Source organism: Nicrophorus vespilloides, unplaced genomic scaffold, assembly GCF_001412225.1.
Source record: "Nicrophorus vespilloides isolate i.1.1-1 unplaced genomic scaffold, Nicve_v1.0, whole genome shotgun sequence".
Classification (NCBI taxonomy): domain Eukaryota; kingdom Metazoa; phylum Arthropoda; class Insecta; order Coleoptera; family Silphidae; genus Nicrophorus; species Nicrophorus vespilloides.
In genome coordinates, this window is record NW_017100089.1 from 345448 (window position 1) to 364268 (window position 18821).

General features: G+C 36.8%; 2 protein-coding genes across 9 annotated transcripts in view; one reads left to right on the plus strand and one right to left on the minus strand.

Annotated features, from left to right (window-relative positions):
- LOC108567508 (protein bric-a-brac 1-like) overlaps positions 1-9648 on the plus strand; it is an 18988-nt gene extending 9340 nt beyond the window's left edge. For 4 of the 8 annotated variants that reach the window (XM_017928006.1, XM_017928005.1, XM_017928012.1 and 1 more), the window contains 6 exons: positions 5441-5863; positions 6015-6168; positions 6622-6849; positions 6928-7055; positions 8018-8475; positions 8552-9648. In XM_017928006.1, coding sequence (XP_017783495.1) covers positions 5441-5863; positions 6015-6168; positions 6622-6849; positions 6928-7055; positions 8018-8475; positions 8552-8759 — 1599 coding nt within the window. In that variant the 3' untranslated portion in view covers positions 8760-9648. Of the gene's footprint in view, positions 1-27; positions 636-1186; positions 1274-5440; positions 5864-6014; positions 6169-6621; positions 6850-6927; positions 7056-8017; positions 8476-8551 lie in introns of those variants that run through there. The other 4 variants (XM_017928010.1, XM_017928007.1, XM_017928008.1 and 1 more) reach the window with 4 other exon arrangements.
- Positions 9649-11574: 1926 nt separating this feature from the next.
- LOC108567507 (trimethylguanosine synthase-like) lies at positions 11575-18579 on the minus strand (the record flags this gene model as incomplete). The annotated part of the gene is made up of 5 exons (XM_017928004.1): positions 11575-13030; positions 15719-15826; positions 16124-16554; positions 16711-18355; positions 18424-18579. Coding segments are annotated over 5 exons (3723 nt in total), but the record flags the coding sequence as incomplete, so codon positions are not given.
- Positions 18580-18821: the final 242 nt, after the last annotated feature.

An 18821-nucleotide genomic window follows, 5' to 3' on the forward strand; every position in this document is an offset into this window, starting at 1 on the left:
GAAGAAAGGGACGGAATAAAAAAAAAATACCGCGGGGGGAAGGGAAAAAAAAAGAGGAGGAAGGAAGGACGGAGTAGGCGAGTGCTGCGGGACGAGTGGCGAAGGTAATGCGGGGAGCGTCGGAGATGCGTGCGGGGGATGTTCGGAATCGTATATAGACGTCGCGCAAAAACCCCAATTAAGCCGAAGTAGTAGTGCGTGCGCCGAGCATTTCTCGATCTATCGCCGGCTCTCGCAGCATCCCCCCAGTTGTAGGCCGCTGGAAAAGGGCCGAAAAGGGTCCGGTCTTAGTTCTGTGCGCTCCGGGGCTGCGAAGGTCGCCGAGGTCAAACGTACGTACGCACGCACTCTTTCGCTAGCACACACACATACACACATTCATACATACGCACACGCACGCACATTGAACGAGAACAGTAAGTACAGATCACAACGTACAGACGTATAGTGTGTGCATGTGTGTTGTTTGTATGTATGTAATATGATGTGAGCCCTTGCACTTTCACCCGGAAATAGTTTCGGATCTAACCGGAAGTCCCGCAGCAGCCATATGGTCGTCTTGACTCGAAGCGTCGGTGGTGGTGGTGGTGGCGTCGTCGCAGGGGGGTGGGTCGGGGATGCGCGCCGTACTTCAGGTGCATTACCACCGTCTTTGTTTTGCTCCTTATATCCATCACCTCGTCCTCTTCACCCGCATCTTCTTCTCCGTTCATCCATTCAACAACTTTCACCCGAACGCATCGTCCTCGCTCCTTTTCCTTCCCATTCCTTTCCTCGCTTTTCACTTTATCTCTTTATTTCGAAAGGAGGAAGGAAGTAAGGAGTAGGAGGAGACACGCGACGACTCTCCTCCACCGGAGAAAGTGATAATGATGTGCCTGCCTTTCCATCCCACATGTGCCTGTCTGGACCAAATCAATATCATCCGGGGTTCAAGGACACCTTTCTGATAACAACACTCGCACATACACACACATCACTTATTTATTTATCCGAACACCGAAATCAATAATATCACGCAAACCAACGCTAATTTTTTCCTCATTTTCTCTCCCTGGTTTTTTTTTCGCATTTTATTTTCATACGATTCCCTTTTTTTTGCGCCTCCACCCTAACGCGCCACGCGACGCCGTTCTTTTCGCATCGAATCGATACGAGCTAAATTTTTAATTACACCCAATTCCAGTCAAAACAATACACACCGCGAAGTTATAAACCATCAATGGATCTATTGTATTCGTTTATCCAGACGTCGTCGCCACGTCGGACGTTTGTAAGTCTGAATCATTCTTTCATCTGAAACGCCATTAATAATTTCGTTGCATAACTTAAATACAATTCTATTAAAAAAAACCTCCAGGTTTTCAAGTCAACACTAATCATTATTACATTGAAATATAGCAATATAGCATAAAATTTACATATTTTCTAATACAATAACTAAATATACTTCATAACTATTAAACTTTTAAACCATTAATTTTTTATATAATATCTATCAAGGCGTCAAAAACTCATTCGAATTACCATTAAATTTAACATCAACTGGACTTTAGATGTCTTTTTCTCAAATATTAAAGTCAAATTAATTTTTAGCTAAAAAAAGTATTCAGTACATATTTACCATTTTTCAATTTAAACTATATTTTCTTTTCAAATCATGACATTGATAATTCAACATGGATTTGGTTTTAATAATTATTCTACGTTTTAAGATATTAATTGAATTTAGATTTGATCTAAATTAAATTTAATTGTCTTATCAATGTTTGTAATATTATATAATTTAACATATAATTTATCAGTTTTTAATTGTAAATTCGTTAATTATATCTATTAATTATGAAGAAATTTTTATTAATAATTTATAGTTTCATAATTTTCGTATTTCAACGGTCAATTTGAGTCAAAATGAACGTAATTTCCATTAATAGCTTACTCTAATCATTTTTTTGGCCCAAACTATGTTTCTGGGTATTTATTAAATTAGGTACAATCTCTGAGTTTCCAAATTCTTATACAGTGGAACCTCGCTTAACGAGCGACGATTCGCATAACGACATACGATGAGAAGAGAAGTCCTACTTCATTTTTAAAACTTGTGCACACATATTATGTGTATTTTTGAATATGTTTCACTAAACGAGTAAAAAACCGGATTTTTTTTAAAGGATTAAACTCGTTAAGCGAGGTTCCATTATATTGTCTCAGATTTTCCGTAAGAATGACTTAATTAGCATATCTGAAATGATATTTTAAACAGGAAATAATAAATATTTACTTCGGATAAACAAAAAGAAGTTAGCATTTCGAACACTGCCACTTGTTTATTTTAATAATTCTAAGAAGAAAAACAGTTGAAGAGTGCAAAAAAGACGAAAGCGCCCATTGATTTTCTATCAATTGACTTCGTTGTCCTATTCGAAATGAAAGGTTTTCTCTTCGCCACAAATACTCTTCAAATAATCTGGATTTATCGGAGAGAGAGTTGCTCTCAGTTCAATTACCAAAATAAGACGTTCCCTTTTTCATCTTGAATGCACTTGTTCAATTTTCCACTCTCATTTTTAAATTTTATACATCATTGATAGTTTTTTTTTTAATTCTTATAATTTTATTAATACTTGTAATTGCTAATTAATTAATATTTCACTACTCTGATGATGAAGTAAGAAGGCTGACGTCAATTTGATGTTGATGCTGCAATAATTTATTATAAATGAAACATTACATAATCATGCATAAATGCAATAGCTAAACTTAATAAACTTTGAAATCTAAATTTTTATATTGCAGCAATTGAACTAAACAATAAATTATATATTTCTATAAATAATTCAATATTTTTAATTGATCGTATACGTAGGACAGATATGACAGGAATAAGAATGTACACTTACTCCATTTCTTCACATACAAGACTTACAATCTATATTTCGTATCGAATAAAAATAAACTTTTAGATGCAGAAATGCGTGAGTTTCTTTCATTCGTGTCGTTTGTAAAACTGATAAATAAATAATAACGTTTAAAAAGAAAACAAGATAAGACAACCACTTTAAGCTATTAATTTTAAGTATTACTACAATTAAGACTTAAGTAAATACAACTCACAATACATGTAAATTTGAATTAATTTGCAATTAAAATGTACATACTTAATTATCATTAAAAATATTAGATAATTGAATAAGTGCTTACAATAATAAAACTTGATACAACTTTTTAACGGAAAATGCACATGTTCGAAGGTTAAAATGGTTTTATTACTATGCAACTCATACGAATCTCTGGAAGTCTGAATAAGTTCGTTTCTTCGAAATTGTAACGTGACCGTTTCAAAACACATTTGTTCATTTGAGACTCCTTCGAATTCTTCCAAGTCTGTAAGTTGCATAGTACGACTTCGTTCAGTCCGGTACGGTTTCAAAATTACCCGCATTGTGCGAGGTATTCCTGTATCTTAAAACTAAGAAGTAATGTTGTTTTGTTTTTATTGAATTCCTTGGAAGCAATGTTGATTAATTTATTGGAACGTATTTATTTAACAACTTTAAAAGCACACATAATACGTTTATTTATTCAATCTATTAACACATTGTAAAAATAGTAGCTTTATCATCTCTCCTAAATAACCGTATTGTACTAAATGCAATAAATATGACAATATAACAGTCTAAATAGTGACTACTTGTCTTTGACATCATAAACATACAGATTTCATACAAATAATCTTAGGGGTTTAAACCCAAACATTGCATTTCCTATGTACATAATCTGTATTGTTATTAAAATTCATGAAATGTTTGCTCAATGTCCATAATTGCTTATAAATAATGCATAATTTTCTTTCTTCAAATTAAATTGGATTTGAAAAAAATTAAATAGTTGATGATTTTTTAGTATACACTTTTATAAACTTGATTGATAATTTCCTTAATTAATTAATTTAATGAATTAGATTAATTAAAACAGTGTTTTTTTCTACGAATTTTATAAATTATTTTCTGAGAATTTCTCGTACAAACAATTCTCAATACAAACATCAGTTTTTTTCCTACATAAATGTTTAACATTAAAGTCATTTTTATCTACATTTCCAGCATTAATAAAAAAAAAGAGCAAATAACGTGCTATAAACAAAATGGTGATGTAATAAACCTAAAAATAGTGTTAAAGGTGACAAATTTCGAATAAACTGAATCTTCAAAATTTTGATTTAGAGTTTCTCAAACAATACGTAATATGAATGCACTTCATGGTGCAGATTAAAATGATTACTTGTGATAAGTAAAGTAATGTGGCTACATAAAAATCAATTTCTCATGCATGTTAAAGTTCTTTGAAATATCGGATATGGGGCTGACGTCAAGAGAGTTTTAAAAAAAATCGCCGTCTATAAATAAAATGTAATCGTTAAAATGAGTTTATGAATAGCTCTTAGTTTTACCTCTGATCTGCTTTTTTTTTGAAATTTCAATTTATTTAATTATGAAATATGTAGTAAAACTCATACACATATTAGACATTGAACACAATTGAATTATTGATTTCAATCACATAATTTACTTCTAGATACTTGACTTTACTAATCGTAAAAGTTGACTTATGTCCACTTTATATTAAGTTGTAATTAAAAAAAAAAGTTAAATTAATGTTTGGTCTGTGAATTAAACAGATAGCAAATATAGAATAAAACGTCTGAAGCAGCGTTTTTCAACCGTTATTCTTTTAATGGGTCGCGAAATGACAGCTGTCACCTTGTGTCAAAGCGAGGAACTGGTGAAATACTCTTAGCAATTGGGTCAGATGTGTTTGATCGCACGTTTACGTAATACTTATTAGATATTCAGATGCGACCAATCAGAATCTGTGCCATCATGTAAATCCGTGAAACAAATGAAGTCTTATGTATGCAGAAATTGGTTGATAATTATCGTTGCATTAGTAGAATATTAGAAGTGAATTATTTAAATGGTATACAAATTTGTCATTTCAATTTGTAAAACATGAACATTAGTATTTTCCTGATGGCGATTATTTTCAATGTGCATATGCGTTTCGTTTCTATCTAAGAAACATCTTGCAATTTAAGCACTCATGACTTATTCATGGGGAACGACAGCTAAAATTATCGAGAGGTCAAGAGCAGCTAAACTTTTTTTGTTCTTTTACAAAAAAAAAAATGTTGTTTCTTTCGATAACCGGGACGTGGAAATACCAATCGATTCGTATGTACTTTGACTGTTGTCATACAATTGCCATTGATGGTATGGTTTGCTGTAATTCGCTAATGTGGAATGTATGTTTTGTGTAATTGTAAGAATCGAGAAATGAATGTGTTTGTAAATTGGGGATTAGATGCGCAGAACTATTTCTTATATCTATAATATTAATATAAGTTTGAGTGTAACTTATTGTATTTTGTTGTTGTTTATAGTCGATATTAAAGACGGCGGATCAGCTTAAGATAAAGGGTTTGTGCGAGTCGCCCGAGGAGAGGCTGGAAGGAGATCCGGAAGCAGACCTGAGTAATTCCGGGTTTCCGTTCGCGGCTCGCGAGTACCCGAAGATCCGACGTCGCGACGGGGAGTCTCCGTCGCACGGCGGTGCTGACAATAACAACCGGAAACAGCGGCACCGGAAGTCGACGGCCGAGTCATCGGAGGCGGGGACGGCGGCAGCGGTCGCGGAGGTGGTGGTCGAGGGAGGGCGAGAGGAGCCCGACGAGGCGGAGACGCCGCCGGAAAACTCGAACGGACACGTTTCCGGTCCAGACGGGGCCGAAGAGAAGGAGGCTGTAGATGAGGACAAGAACAATAAGCCGCTTAATATGAGCAGTAATGCCCTGCTGACTGGCCAAGTGAGTGCTCGTGAAAACACTCCCCCCATAACCCCCCCCGTACATCCGCTCCTCATCCCCATGCATCGTGCATCCTTCGCCCTCCTCCCACATACCTTTGAATGTTTTTGTTTTTCTTTTATTTTTCATTACCGGCCGACGGTTCTTTTAGATGCTATTTTCACAGTTCGGAGTTGATAATGAGGACTTTCCTCCGGAACCTCCGGCACCAACTGCGACTCCAGTAAGACACGTGGACATGCAAGAACACTCGCCCGCCCGTACTCTTCTCACGAACTCTTCCCTGCACAGGACAGACCTATCAGGTATTCATTCTATTCTACCACTTAATCCTCGAAGATTTTCTACATTCTGCTCGCACAAGTAAGCTATAATGCAGTCGTCCTCAATCTCAAACGATTCTTATGATATTATCTCAGATAATTAGAAGAACATAATGTATATTCCAAACTGCATACGCACTATTTGTCTGTTAAATTAATACGATTACAAAATAGTTTTTGAAAACTATGAACACGTTTGGTACACACAGTGTCAATATTAATACTTGTTACTTTACAAGTAACTCTTGTACATATTATGTCATGACGTACTCATTACAATGGTTTGTTGTTGGATGAAATAAACTGCATTATATCGTTGTGCGAAAAGAGGGAATGCGATGAAAATCTTGGAGGTGCGAGTTACCGAAACCTATAAGGACCACCGATCTAAATTATACAATTTGTTCCGATGTTTGTGCGTTTGTGCCATCTAAGCTAGAGTTTGGATTGCAGACCCGCCAAACACTAAGTTCAGAGACGTCAAGAAGGAGATCAAATTCGAGACGTTGAGATCGTTCGAACAGGAATCTCTATTAGATATCGACAGCTCGCACCATTCGATGGACAGCCACGACGGCGACCATTCGATGCACCACACCACCATGATGATAACGCCGGAACTGATGGGTCTGATGCCGCCCGAGACCCATCGACTGGGTACGTGTACGTCTTCACCTATAATAAGTCTCTCTTGGACTATATTGACTAATTCGTTTACCTTCTTTTTTCCGTTTCACGCAGATCACGGCCTCAAAGCTAACGGCGATCTGCACGGATCGAGGCACGGTGGTGGACCCAAAACATGGACGCAAGACGACATGGAGATGGCTCTGGACGCATTGAGGAATCACAACATGAGTTTAACTAAGGTAAACGAATTCACGATATTCACCTGAAATCCTAATTAAACGCGATTTTTTCCACCCAGTTGCACTAATTCAATCTTTGACTTGACTCATTTTGACGTTTATGTAATCGAAAATGGTGCATAACAAATTAATTACCTAGGTAACGGATCGTTTTTGTTTAATCGACTTTACGCATACTAACGGATTTTAAAATCGAATCAGAATAGTATCTTTTTTTCTTGAAAATGTCTTTATCCTAACTGACCGCCAATCAAGATATAGTTAAGTATGGTTGTGTGTATGCAATCATCCGCACTTAAATTAGAGTGCAATTCTATGTATTGTACCTTGTTGAAATAATCAATTCAAGCATTTATATTAATTCACATGATCAATATTTTAAAATATACTTTTTTTTCTATATAAAGAGGATGTGGTATATATGATACGCTTGGAAATACTACGTATAAATAAATTTGATACCGCCGTTGAGAAGATAGGAGCTTCTCACCTTTCAATCATTTTTTTTTTGCACGCTTCATACCATCGCGCTGCTATCATTCGTTTCAATGAATTAACCGTTATTATGTAACCATAATAAGCGCATCTCGCATTTCGTTTGGAACTCGTTAGTGTAAAATATTTATTTTATATTTGTTTACAATTTTGCTTTATTAAACATCGACATGCAGTTTGTGAAGTTTGATATTCACTTTATTTCTCATAACAATGTATCGATAAATTCGTTCAATTTTTATTAAATTAATTGCATCAGCGTTTTTCATTTCCTGTATTTCGATGTTTGTTTTCATATAATATTCGCCTGTATATCATATTTTGTAATTTTTACTATTGATAAAGTTTATTCACAATTTGTGAACTTTTCACATAAAATTTGACGATTTGATGAAATTGCGAATGTAAGATAAGAATATAATGTATAAAGTTGCTAGACTTTATTTTGTTTGTTTGTTCTGTGTTAGGCATCTGCTACTTACGGAATCCCATCGACGACTTTGTGGCAGAGGGCGCACAGGTTGGGAATCGATACGCCGAAGAAGGAAGGTCCGACGAAATCGTGGACGGAGGAGAGCCTGAACTCGGCTCTGGAAGCCCTGAGAACGGGCACGATTTCTGCGAATAAAGCGAGCAAAGCGTACGGCATCCCGAGCAGCACGCTGTACAAGATCGCGAGGAGGGAAGGCATCAGATTGGCGGCGCCCTTCAACGCCGCACCGACGACGTGGACGCCCGAGGATCTGGAGAAAGCGCTGGAATCGATAAGATCCGGGCAGACATCTGTGCAGAGGGCCTCCACGGAGTACGGCATTCCCACGGGGACGCTGTACGGTCGATGCAAACGCGAGGGCATCGAATTGTCGAGATCGAATCCCACGCCCTGGTCCGAGGATGCAATGGGCGAAGCACTGGAAGCTGTTCGGTAAGTTGATGATGATGATGATGCAAGACTTATGAAGATTAACGCGCTTGTTGTATCGTTGTTGTTGTTGTTTCAGATTAGGACACATGTCCATCAACCAGGCCGCAATCCACTACAACCTGCCCTACTCATCCCTGTACGGAAGGTTCAAGCGCGGGATTAAATACGATTCGGATTCGATCGAGGCCAGCACGGACAGCCAATCGCAGCTCGAGAGCCCTTCCATGATGATGGACTACTCGAACCAACACCCAGTACAATACCAAAACCAATCGAACAGCTGAAAGAAGAAGAGGAGCCGTCGGCGCTTCTAGGCTTATTCTTCATACCCAACAGAGGAAAAATAATAAACACACCTACATATAAAATACACATATAAATACATAAAACGAGGGCAGTAAAGCAACATCAAAATAGAAAGAAGGAACGTTTCGTTCTTCAAATTCGTTGGCGGCTCGACGATGGATGATGAGGCTGTTAAGAGATATCTTCGGGCATCGAATATATATAGAGATTAAGTTCCCAATGTGATAAATAAATTCTTTTGATGGGAATGCAGCGAACATATTTCCTAACTCGCCCACTCGGAGGCAAAGGATAAAGCGTCGACGACGACGACGGAGAGAATGGATGGATGCTGCTGCTGCGGCTGCGACGACGATGGATGAGGTGGAAAAAAATCATTAATTCATAGTCCACTTGAATGTTACCTTTTTTAATCCTTAATTTATTAATTATTAACAGAATTGTAGTTAATTATTCGAGCGTATAGTTTGATGAGATATAAGTGATAAGTGATAGTACGTTTTACAAGGTATTAATATTTAATATATAAATATATTATATATGAAAAACAAACAACAACAAAAAAAGAAGGAATATATTCTGATTATACATTGTGTGCAATACAAAAAAATATTGATTGATTATTTATATGAGACAGACGTAAATACACATAAAGAAAATGAATGAAAAATTGAATACGATGCGAAATAACACAATTATGATCATTATGAATGAATACAAACAATTTTTACTTTTTACAAAAACAAATAAACAAACAAAAAAAAAGACGATGAGACGCGGGTGGAAGGAAAATGGAAAATTTGCAGAAATTTTTCTTACACGCCCGTTTTTATAATGTGCCTAATGATGAATTTTACAAAAAAATAAAATGAAAATAGTGAACTAATTAATATATAAAATATATATATATGAATAGGATCTATTCTAGGTTTCGGTTGAACTACAAATTAATTTATTTCCACTTTTGTTAAATAAAAAGATTTTTCGAATAAACGCAACTTTTTCATTGATTACTATTAATATCGTACATACACCGAACGTACTTTCTACAATTTCATTTTGTTTTTATTGTTTTTTTTATTATTCTTTTGTTCTGAATTTTACTAGTGTAGTGCTAGCAAATCGCCGTCCATTTTTATATATAAATACATATATAAATATACATACATACATATATATATATATATATTAGAATAAACTTTATTTCTATTAATAATATTTTGTTCATAAAGTTATATAATTAGATTAGATTTATTTTTCATAAGTAGCATCCAAAGACTTTACCTTGTACATTTATCAAAAAGCTTGATCCATTTATTTTTTTTAAACAATTACACTGCGGCATTTTCATCTGAGACGTTAACTACAAAACTGTTATTAAGTAAAGAAAAACAATCTCCTGTTAGTCATTAACGGTGAAGATGAAAACGCTGTTTGTTTCTTATACTAATTGTGGTAAGTAGCAAATCAAACGCTGAGCTGCTTGCTATTCTTTAGTTGTATTATCACGTAATTTTTTGTTTTGTTACCCTTTTAAACGTATTATTGTATATTTTTTTTTTATAATTCCGATTACAATATGTTTTTTTTTATAATGCGTTTGTTTTTGTATATTCTATTTGGGGTTATATAATAGTCTTTATTTATTTGTATATTTTTTGTGTTTTTATTTCGTAAATCAATATACCATTTTATACTTCTATTGAGGCTTTTCTTTTACTTCAACATCCAAATTCACACTCACTCCTTAACCAGAAGTTCCACAGTATTAATATTGGTGCATTTGATTAGTTTCATTGATGCTTACATCGTTTTTCAAATAAAATCAGCTTGAATGTGATCAAATTGTATTATATAAAACATTATATCAATACAAAAAAGCATCGTAATTATACTTGGCAATTAGTTTGGAAAGTTAATTCAAATGATGTTCAATTATATCTTTTGCAAATCATGTTTATATACAACTTCTCTTTTGTACATATTTTGTATACGAAACACCGTAGATTTCAAAAGGTAAAACAGAAAATAGGTCCAAGTACATTTCCTTGTGGTACTCCGGATCGAAAATAATAAACTTTCTCTATAAAACATATCTAAGTATTGGTTTGTTACTTATTAACTATATACTTTTTATATTATAATACAATATACCTACCGTTTCAATTCTTTTGTCGTTAATTAAAATCTGAATGAAATGAAATAAAAGTATCTAAAAGCAAACAAAATAAAGACAAATTAAACAAAACAGAATTGTATTTATTATTATTATATAGATCATAGAACAGAATAATCAATGAGAAGCACAAGTCTCGTAAAACATTTGAAATTTCCCTAAGTGTTCAAAACATGTTCGCCTAGTGCAAGACTAGCAAATGAATTACAACAATAATTGCAACCGACCAATAACTAAAAAAAAATAATAATAATAATATATGATATAAAACTAAAAATATAAATTATAACAGTCTTGTTGTATACAATGTAAATATATATATATATAAACTAAAAATTAAATTAAAAAAATTGCAATTAATCAGGTTCGTTTTTCTTTTCTTTCTTTTTTTTGGCAGTTCAGCAAGAAGTCTTAACAGTTTTATAGCCTTTGTGATGTATCGCAAATAGAAACAAATTGCACATATCATAAATTACACTTATCATAATGGTTTTTCATAATGTATAAAATAAAACGAACAAAAAAAAATCTTTGGTAACTAAATAAATATAAATTCTTTATAAATATAGATGTATATGGCAAGATATGTATTAAAAAAGCTATTTTCTAAACTATGTTAATAATTTGCGATTAGTTTTAGTGTTTTGTATTTGTTTTTGGTATATTTATATAACGTTGTACTATGTGTTTCTAGGAAGTCAATTCTTCGAGCAGTTCTTCGGTAGAACGTTGTTCACATTTGAACTTCTCCATGTACTCTTTCGGTACGGTCCACTCTAAGAGGATTTGTACGTTCTGTTTGAGACGTTCTCCGCTGGTGATTGAATCGTCGGTGCAGGGTTCTCGGCTTGAGCTTCTGATCGATGCAATGAGAACATCGTCTATTAGCTTCTTGTCGAATCCGAGCTCTTTGAGCTTCTGCGGCGTCGATATCTTCTTGAGGAGCACGGCCAGGAGCAGCCTCATTTTATCGATGGGCATCGAAGGTTGGACCTCGTCACCATCGTTTCCCACTTTATCGTTCTCCAACTTGTACTTCTTGCATTTGGCGAAGTGCGCCTCCAAATCGGACTTGGTCTTGTTGAAGGAGCGGCAGTAGCGACAGACGTACGGTTTGGTGGTTTTGTGGATGCACAGCATGTGCTTCTTGAGATGCGGAAGCTGAGAGAAGGCGACGTTCACGCAGAGGATGCAGTCGAAAGGTTTCTCTCCGGTGTGCTGACGAGTGTGCAGCTTGAGGGCGGTCGAGTGTGCGAACGCTTTCCAACACACCTGGCATCTGTACGGCTTCTCGCCGCTGTGCGTCCTCTGGTGAACGGTCAGCTGCGACTTCTGGGCGAAGCGGGCGCCGCAGTGGGCGCAGCCGTGAGGTTTGTGCTTCTTGTGGGTCCTCATGTGCTGCGGTAGGTGACCCTTGAAGTTCTTGTTGCAGATGTTGCAGTGGAAAGCCTTCACGTTGTCGTGATAGCAGTTCAGATGCTTCTTGAGGGCGTCGCGTCTGAAGAAGGATTTCCCGCAGATGTCGCACACGTAGTCGCGGATGTCCTGGTGCCTCTTCATGTGCAGCTTCAGATTGGCGGAGCACGTGAACGTCGTCTTGCACTCTTTGCATTCGTACGGTCTCAGACCGGTGTGCGTCCTCGTGTGCTGCACCAACTGACCTCCTCTCGCGAACGTCTTCGGGCAGTGCTTGCACGCGTACGGCTTATGCCCAGTGTGCGTCCTCATGTGAAGCCTCAACCTCTCCTTTATAGGAAATGACTTGTTGCACTCGTTGCAAACGTAAACCTCGCTGCTATCCAACTGCGAATGCCTCGACGCCATGTGGTTCTTCAGCGATCCGGCCTGTCTGAAGCCCAGATTACATTCTTTGCAGACGTAAGGTCTTTCGCCCGTGTGGATCCGCTCATGCTTCCTCAAATCGTTCTTACTCAGGAACTTCTTTTTGCACGTCAGGCAAGGATAATTCCTGGCCTTCGCTTTGGCATTAGTCATTACGATGATGGCAAGTTCTACCGGACTAGAGTACTCTCCTATATGTACTTGCGGTGAGCGAGCGTGTCTTATTATTATTAGTCAAAAGCATTCAGTGCCGTTCGTTGTTTCTAATTATTCTCTCTCTCTCTATTAAATTTGCTATTTCGTTTTTAATCTATTGTTTTAATCCCAACCACCAACAGAAGAGAAGAGAAGTCTACGTGTCTACTTTACATTTTGCTCCAGTTCTCTGGACCATCTCTAACACCCACCTGCAAGAGTTAAAACCTCAACCCAAAGTGTTCCAAGTAATAATTGCATTTATACAGTCAAATAAAATATGGTTAAACTCACTCATGGTTATATATAAATCGACTAAATATTATACACACTAAATATAAGTTAGGTAGGTGGTGGTGCTTACGGTTTTGTGTTCGGAAAGCGACTGAGCAAACAAAGTGCGGAGCGAAGATAAGAGAATAGGAGTTATTATCGTAAGAATAGGTGGATATGTATATGTAATCTGCATGCGGTGAACTTAAGTAAACACTAAATTTAGACCATGCCGTTTCAAAACCGAAATTCTGTTATTATGTTAATTATCTTGGATGCAACAATATCTCTTTTAAGCGAACGAGAGGAAAACTTATTCCTTCCCTAATCATCGCTAGAATTTACTTTGGTACAACTATTAGTATTATCAAATAGTAAATCAACAAACTTAACTCTAACAAGAAACTTTCTCTTCATTCACTTGAATAAATTCAGTTGTATCCAAAATATTTATTCAATAGTTTATCAAAAAACTACTTACTGCACAATACTTGCCAACTATCTCGTTCCGTACGAGAAAAGACTGCAGTAGGATGTTTCACAAGTACTTGTACAAGTTAATTGACAAGTATCGTGTAGTGAGTGGCAAAAACTTTATTAAGTTATGTATTTTAAGAGAATTTTATTTAACTAAAATCTATCCAATAATTTCTATTAAATCGATAATCAAACATCTACTGCATTTTTAACAGAAAGTCTCAAATTTATTTATATTAAAAAAAATCTTTATTATAAAATTAATAATGTACAAGTGTTTATTGAAATTATGTGAATCTTCACTATTATTTTGTATATCTATTTGTTTTTAATTTTGTCTAATTAAAACTAGTTAGAAATTGTCGAATATCAAAATAAACGAAACGTAAGTAAAAATGTTAATGTTAATTGTAATACTAATAGTTAAAATTATACCAAACCAAATTCTACATTTCTAAGTAATACTAAACTACTTCAGTTTGATCATACGTCCTAAATATTAGACAAGTGCATTTTCGTAACATGCGTGTCCAACATGCAAACCATTTGATCCGAATTAATTCCCGATTTAATAACCAATTCACCAAGTTACGAATTATCGAATTCATATTAATAAACATCATGATTTGATGGGTTTCGTACTTACTGGGATTAAATCGTTCCTAAAAATGAAAAAAATCGAAGCCGCCGTCGGCCGGTGACTTAAATGACAAATTAGAGAGCAAACCCGAAACGTGATTAATTGCCTATCCCGCGTCATTGCGCACAACAACTGAAAACCGACTCTAAACGCTAACTGCAACAGATATCATGTAAATATGTAACTCGAAATTATGATCAATATTCAAATTGTTGTTCAATTTATTCAGGAAATTGATTTTCAATTGTTCGTAGATAGCGATTGTTTATCCTGTTACATGTTTACGATTGCTTAGCAACTTCCTTGACGATGATGGTCAAGGAAATTATCGATTGTTTTCTTTTTTCTGATGTTGCGAGGGTTCTAATCGTTTTAGGGTTGCAATCTTGGGGTACGGGGTTGGAGGGTTTTCCAGCAATCAAAACGCTTGCTTGGATCAATGTCATCGAACTCTCCTCGTGCCTATTACATTCAGGATATTTGAAAGAAAACTTGCAATTTCGGTACATGCATCCATGACAAGCAAATATCAAAACTAATAAGATTGTAGGAACAAAAACAAATATATGTATGCGTATATGTATATACATATATAGTAGTAGCTTGTAATAGAATCGCATTGATGCCATGCCATACGTTCGCCATTCATCAAGCATCCAAACTAAAAACAAATCAGTTATGCAAACGCGACCGATCATCGCAATAAAAAAAATCGTAGAAAAAAAAACAACAACAGTTAATTAGCTAATTTAAGCCTCGGCACTTACCACCGAACGTTTAATGGGAATTGCAACTCTACCATAGGAGACAAACCTGACATTTGCTGCCGTCCGCACTGCTGCCAACGCCACAACTCCGAAACTTCCCCACCAACCTATTCATCACCATTGATACATTACGCAAACGACGTTGGCATCACTGCCACTATTAAAGCCCAGTCGCCTCCCACGCATCGCCGATCCACCATTCATCAAAGCGAATTTTAAAATAAATACCGCACACTTGACTTGTCGCAATTTCACTTTATTCGATTACTTTACGGTAACTACAAAGTAAAATATGAATATAAAACGAAACGAAACCAAAGAATATCGACTTAAAAATTACGTGTTTTTTTTTTGTTGTTGTTGCTCCATGTCGTTCACAAATTCTTCTTATTTTTTTAAATCTCGGTTTATGATTAAATAAAAATTATTATAGGTTAAAACGTAGAAAAAAAAAAGAAATGATAAATTTCGTTAAACACAACTTAAAAGCTAAAAGAAATCGTGTGCTCGAGTTTATATAGTAACGAGGTATTGGTATTATACTTGCTTCCTTCCTTCCATCATTCAAATTTCCTTAATGAGACCGTTGTAATAAGCGGTAATCGCTATTAACTTCTTGTTCACGAAGTTCTGCTCGATCTCCACGAAACCCCCAGAACCAGCTGACTTAAGCAACTGAAATAGTCAAAGTTTTTCTTATTAGATTCTTGAAAATATTATACTTCTTGACGTTTATCAAATTTCAGTTACACTTATTAGTAAACTGATTTTGTCAATATTGATATTTACTTAATGTAAACAGAAATAAAGTTTTACATAGTGCATAAAAGGAAAAGTATAAATATTTATAGGCGAGTATTTACATCAACGCTAGGCAAGTAAATTTCCAAGTTAATAAACATGCATCGCGTAGAAGGTAACAAAACAGAAAGAAGTTGAAATAATTTTTTTTGTAGTAAAGTGAAAACTCACCGAATAAGTATTGCTGTTTCTTGGTAAAAACAGAGAAATGTTCTGCGAAATTTTCCTAGCGGCATATAGGAGATCGGTGAGTGGGACCGGCTGCAGCATCGTCTCCAAATCGTAAGAAAGCTGTGTCAAATACTCGGGTCCGCCCCAAGGCGGACTCAGGAAAACAGCGTCGGCTTTCAACGAATCAGCGAGCTTGAAGAAATCGCCGACGATGAATTCGATTCGGTCCGCAACGCCGTACACTTCGGCGTTGTTTCGCGCGAGTTCGATCTTCTTCGGATCGATGTCGATCGCGATGACCCTTTCACAGGTGAACGCAAATTGAATACTATTGCCGCCGGCGCCGCAGAAGGCGTCGACAATCACGTCGGTTTGGCACCGTTCCGCCGTATGTTTGGCCACTTGCTCAGGAGTCACCGAATACCAACTCTCTGAAATACGAACAATATATGTTAAATTAGAATTTATATTAAGAACAAAATCCCGCAATCTATAGAACAGTAGTCTTCAAACTAAGACAAAATTTGAAGTCACTGCTATAGAATATACGTGACATTTAAAATATTTGCAGAAACTGATTCACACACCTTCGTCCAATTTAATTCCCTTATCGAATTTCGAGAACAGCGAAAAACGCCGTTCCCAGTACTTGCGAAGCGTCGGGTTTTCTTTTATCTCTACTGGTAAGGCCAACTTGCGTTTACGTTTGCGTTTCCTTGAGGTGACGATTTCCGGTTCCTCCTCAATCATTTGGTCGATATCGTCTTCCTCGTTGGAGCTGAAGCTCGGCTTCTTTTCAGAATTGTCGGTCAATCGGACGATCTCGTCAGATTCTTTGTCCTCGACTTCGTTACCGTCGTCGTCGAAATAAGTGTGCTTCGGTTTAGGTTGGAGCTTTAACTGCCTATTCTGGAGTCGGATGTGCTTCATTTTATAGTCGACGTGCCCTTTGAACTTAGGATTCTGCTCTTCGTCCAATTCGATGCCCATCAAGTTGAAAGCGGCTTTGATTCGATCAGAAGACGACTGATTGGTGCCGCTACTCTCCACTTCGAGTTGCGCAATATTCACGGCTTTAGGAGTATCAGGAGTTTTCTGCTTGCCGAACGCAGTGGGCAATCCCATCGAACCCATCAGATTCTCATCGCAATGCATGCTCTCAACCTCCGCTAATTTAACTACGTCCGCTTCGATCACGTCCTCCATCTTCAATTTGTTCAACAAACTGCCAACGGAATCCACGGATTTCTTGTTCACCTTTTTCGAACGTTTCTTGGCATGCGACTCGCTGTCGTCCGCGCTGGATGCGTTACTGTTCTTCCTCTCGATGCCCAATATCTTCATTGATTGCATAACATTCTTGTGCGTGAAGTGATTGAGACCATCGGCCTCATCGTCGAGTTTTCCCAATTGTAACGCGATGAACCTCTTGTATTGCTCCAAATACTCCTCCTCGTAATGTTTCTTCCAGAGCGAATTCCACTGAATATCGTAATCGCCGTTCTCCTCGAACTCCTCCGAACTTGAACTCAATGAACTCTGCACGGAACTCACCGAAGAGAAGCTCTCTGAACTTTTCGAACTTTCGCTGAGATCGATTGAAGATACAGTCATGCGAGTGACATTGGTCATAGAATCTATAGTTCGAATAGAGCTGCTCGCATACGATCCGCAACGACTGCTCAGCAATCTCTCCGCTTCCGTTTCGCAGTCAACGCTCGATGGGGACAAAGGATTCCATCCTTCCGAAATATCGGTGTTGAGTTTATCATAAGAGTCACTGCCGGATAGGTTCCTCACCAGACTTCGGTTCCTCTGAGTTATATTGTCTCCGTTATCGATCAGCACTTTATTCTCATCTATTATACTTAAATTCTTCTCCAGGTCCTTCTTGTCGAAGTTAAAACGACTCTTGGAATGTTCCGCAACTTCCGTTTGATTGCTCTCCGGCGTCTGCTCTAGGTAATCGGGATTTATGTAATCGCTATACTTCTCGATCCACGAATCCCAAATCAGTCTTTCTCCATGCTTCGCCCAATACTTGTGCCATATGTTGTCCGGATCGCCACCCTTCACGTGCTCCGTAAGGTCGGCTCCGCTGTCGCTGGACTGGATGCCCTTGTGCAATACTGGTCGAATACTGTGCGAATCCCGCAAACTGTCGTGCTCATCGGTGGATATGTTGTCGGTGTGCGAGGCACTGCAGTAACAGCTCACCACTTCCGGATCCAACTGCAATATTATCGAATTCAAACATTAATACCATCGATCGGCTCCTCTCATGTTGTTACCGTAATTACATCTTGCTTCAGATCGCTGCTATTCGTGTGCTGTGAATTGTCGATCGGCTCATCCTGGAAATCCTCTCTGCATTCAGTCTCTGAGACGCTCAGATCGTCTCCGTCAGTTTTGAATTTTGATTCTTCTTTGCTTCTAAAAATAACAACAACCAAAATTACATACAAATTTACTAATAATGTAAGTAAAGTTTCAAGAACAAATTTCTAAATTTAAGATATAATTAAAGACTATTTACTTGTTAAAATGTATAATAATAATTTTGCTGAAGAGAAATGTAGGGGAAGCTTGATGGACGCGATCCTCGGTTACAAAGAAAATGATGAGTCTGCTTTCTAAATGGGACAAATCCCGTCACGTTTGATGTTAGTCATCATCATTCAACAACATTTAATAAAAA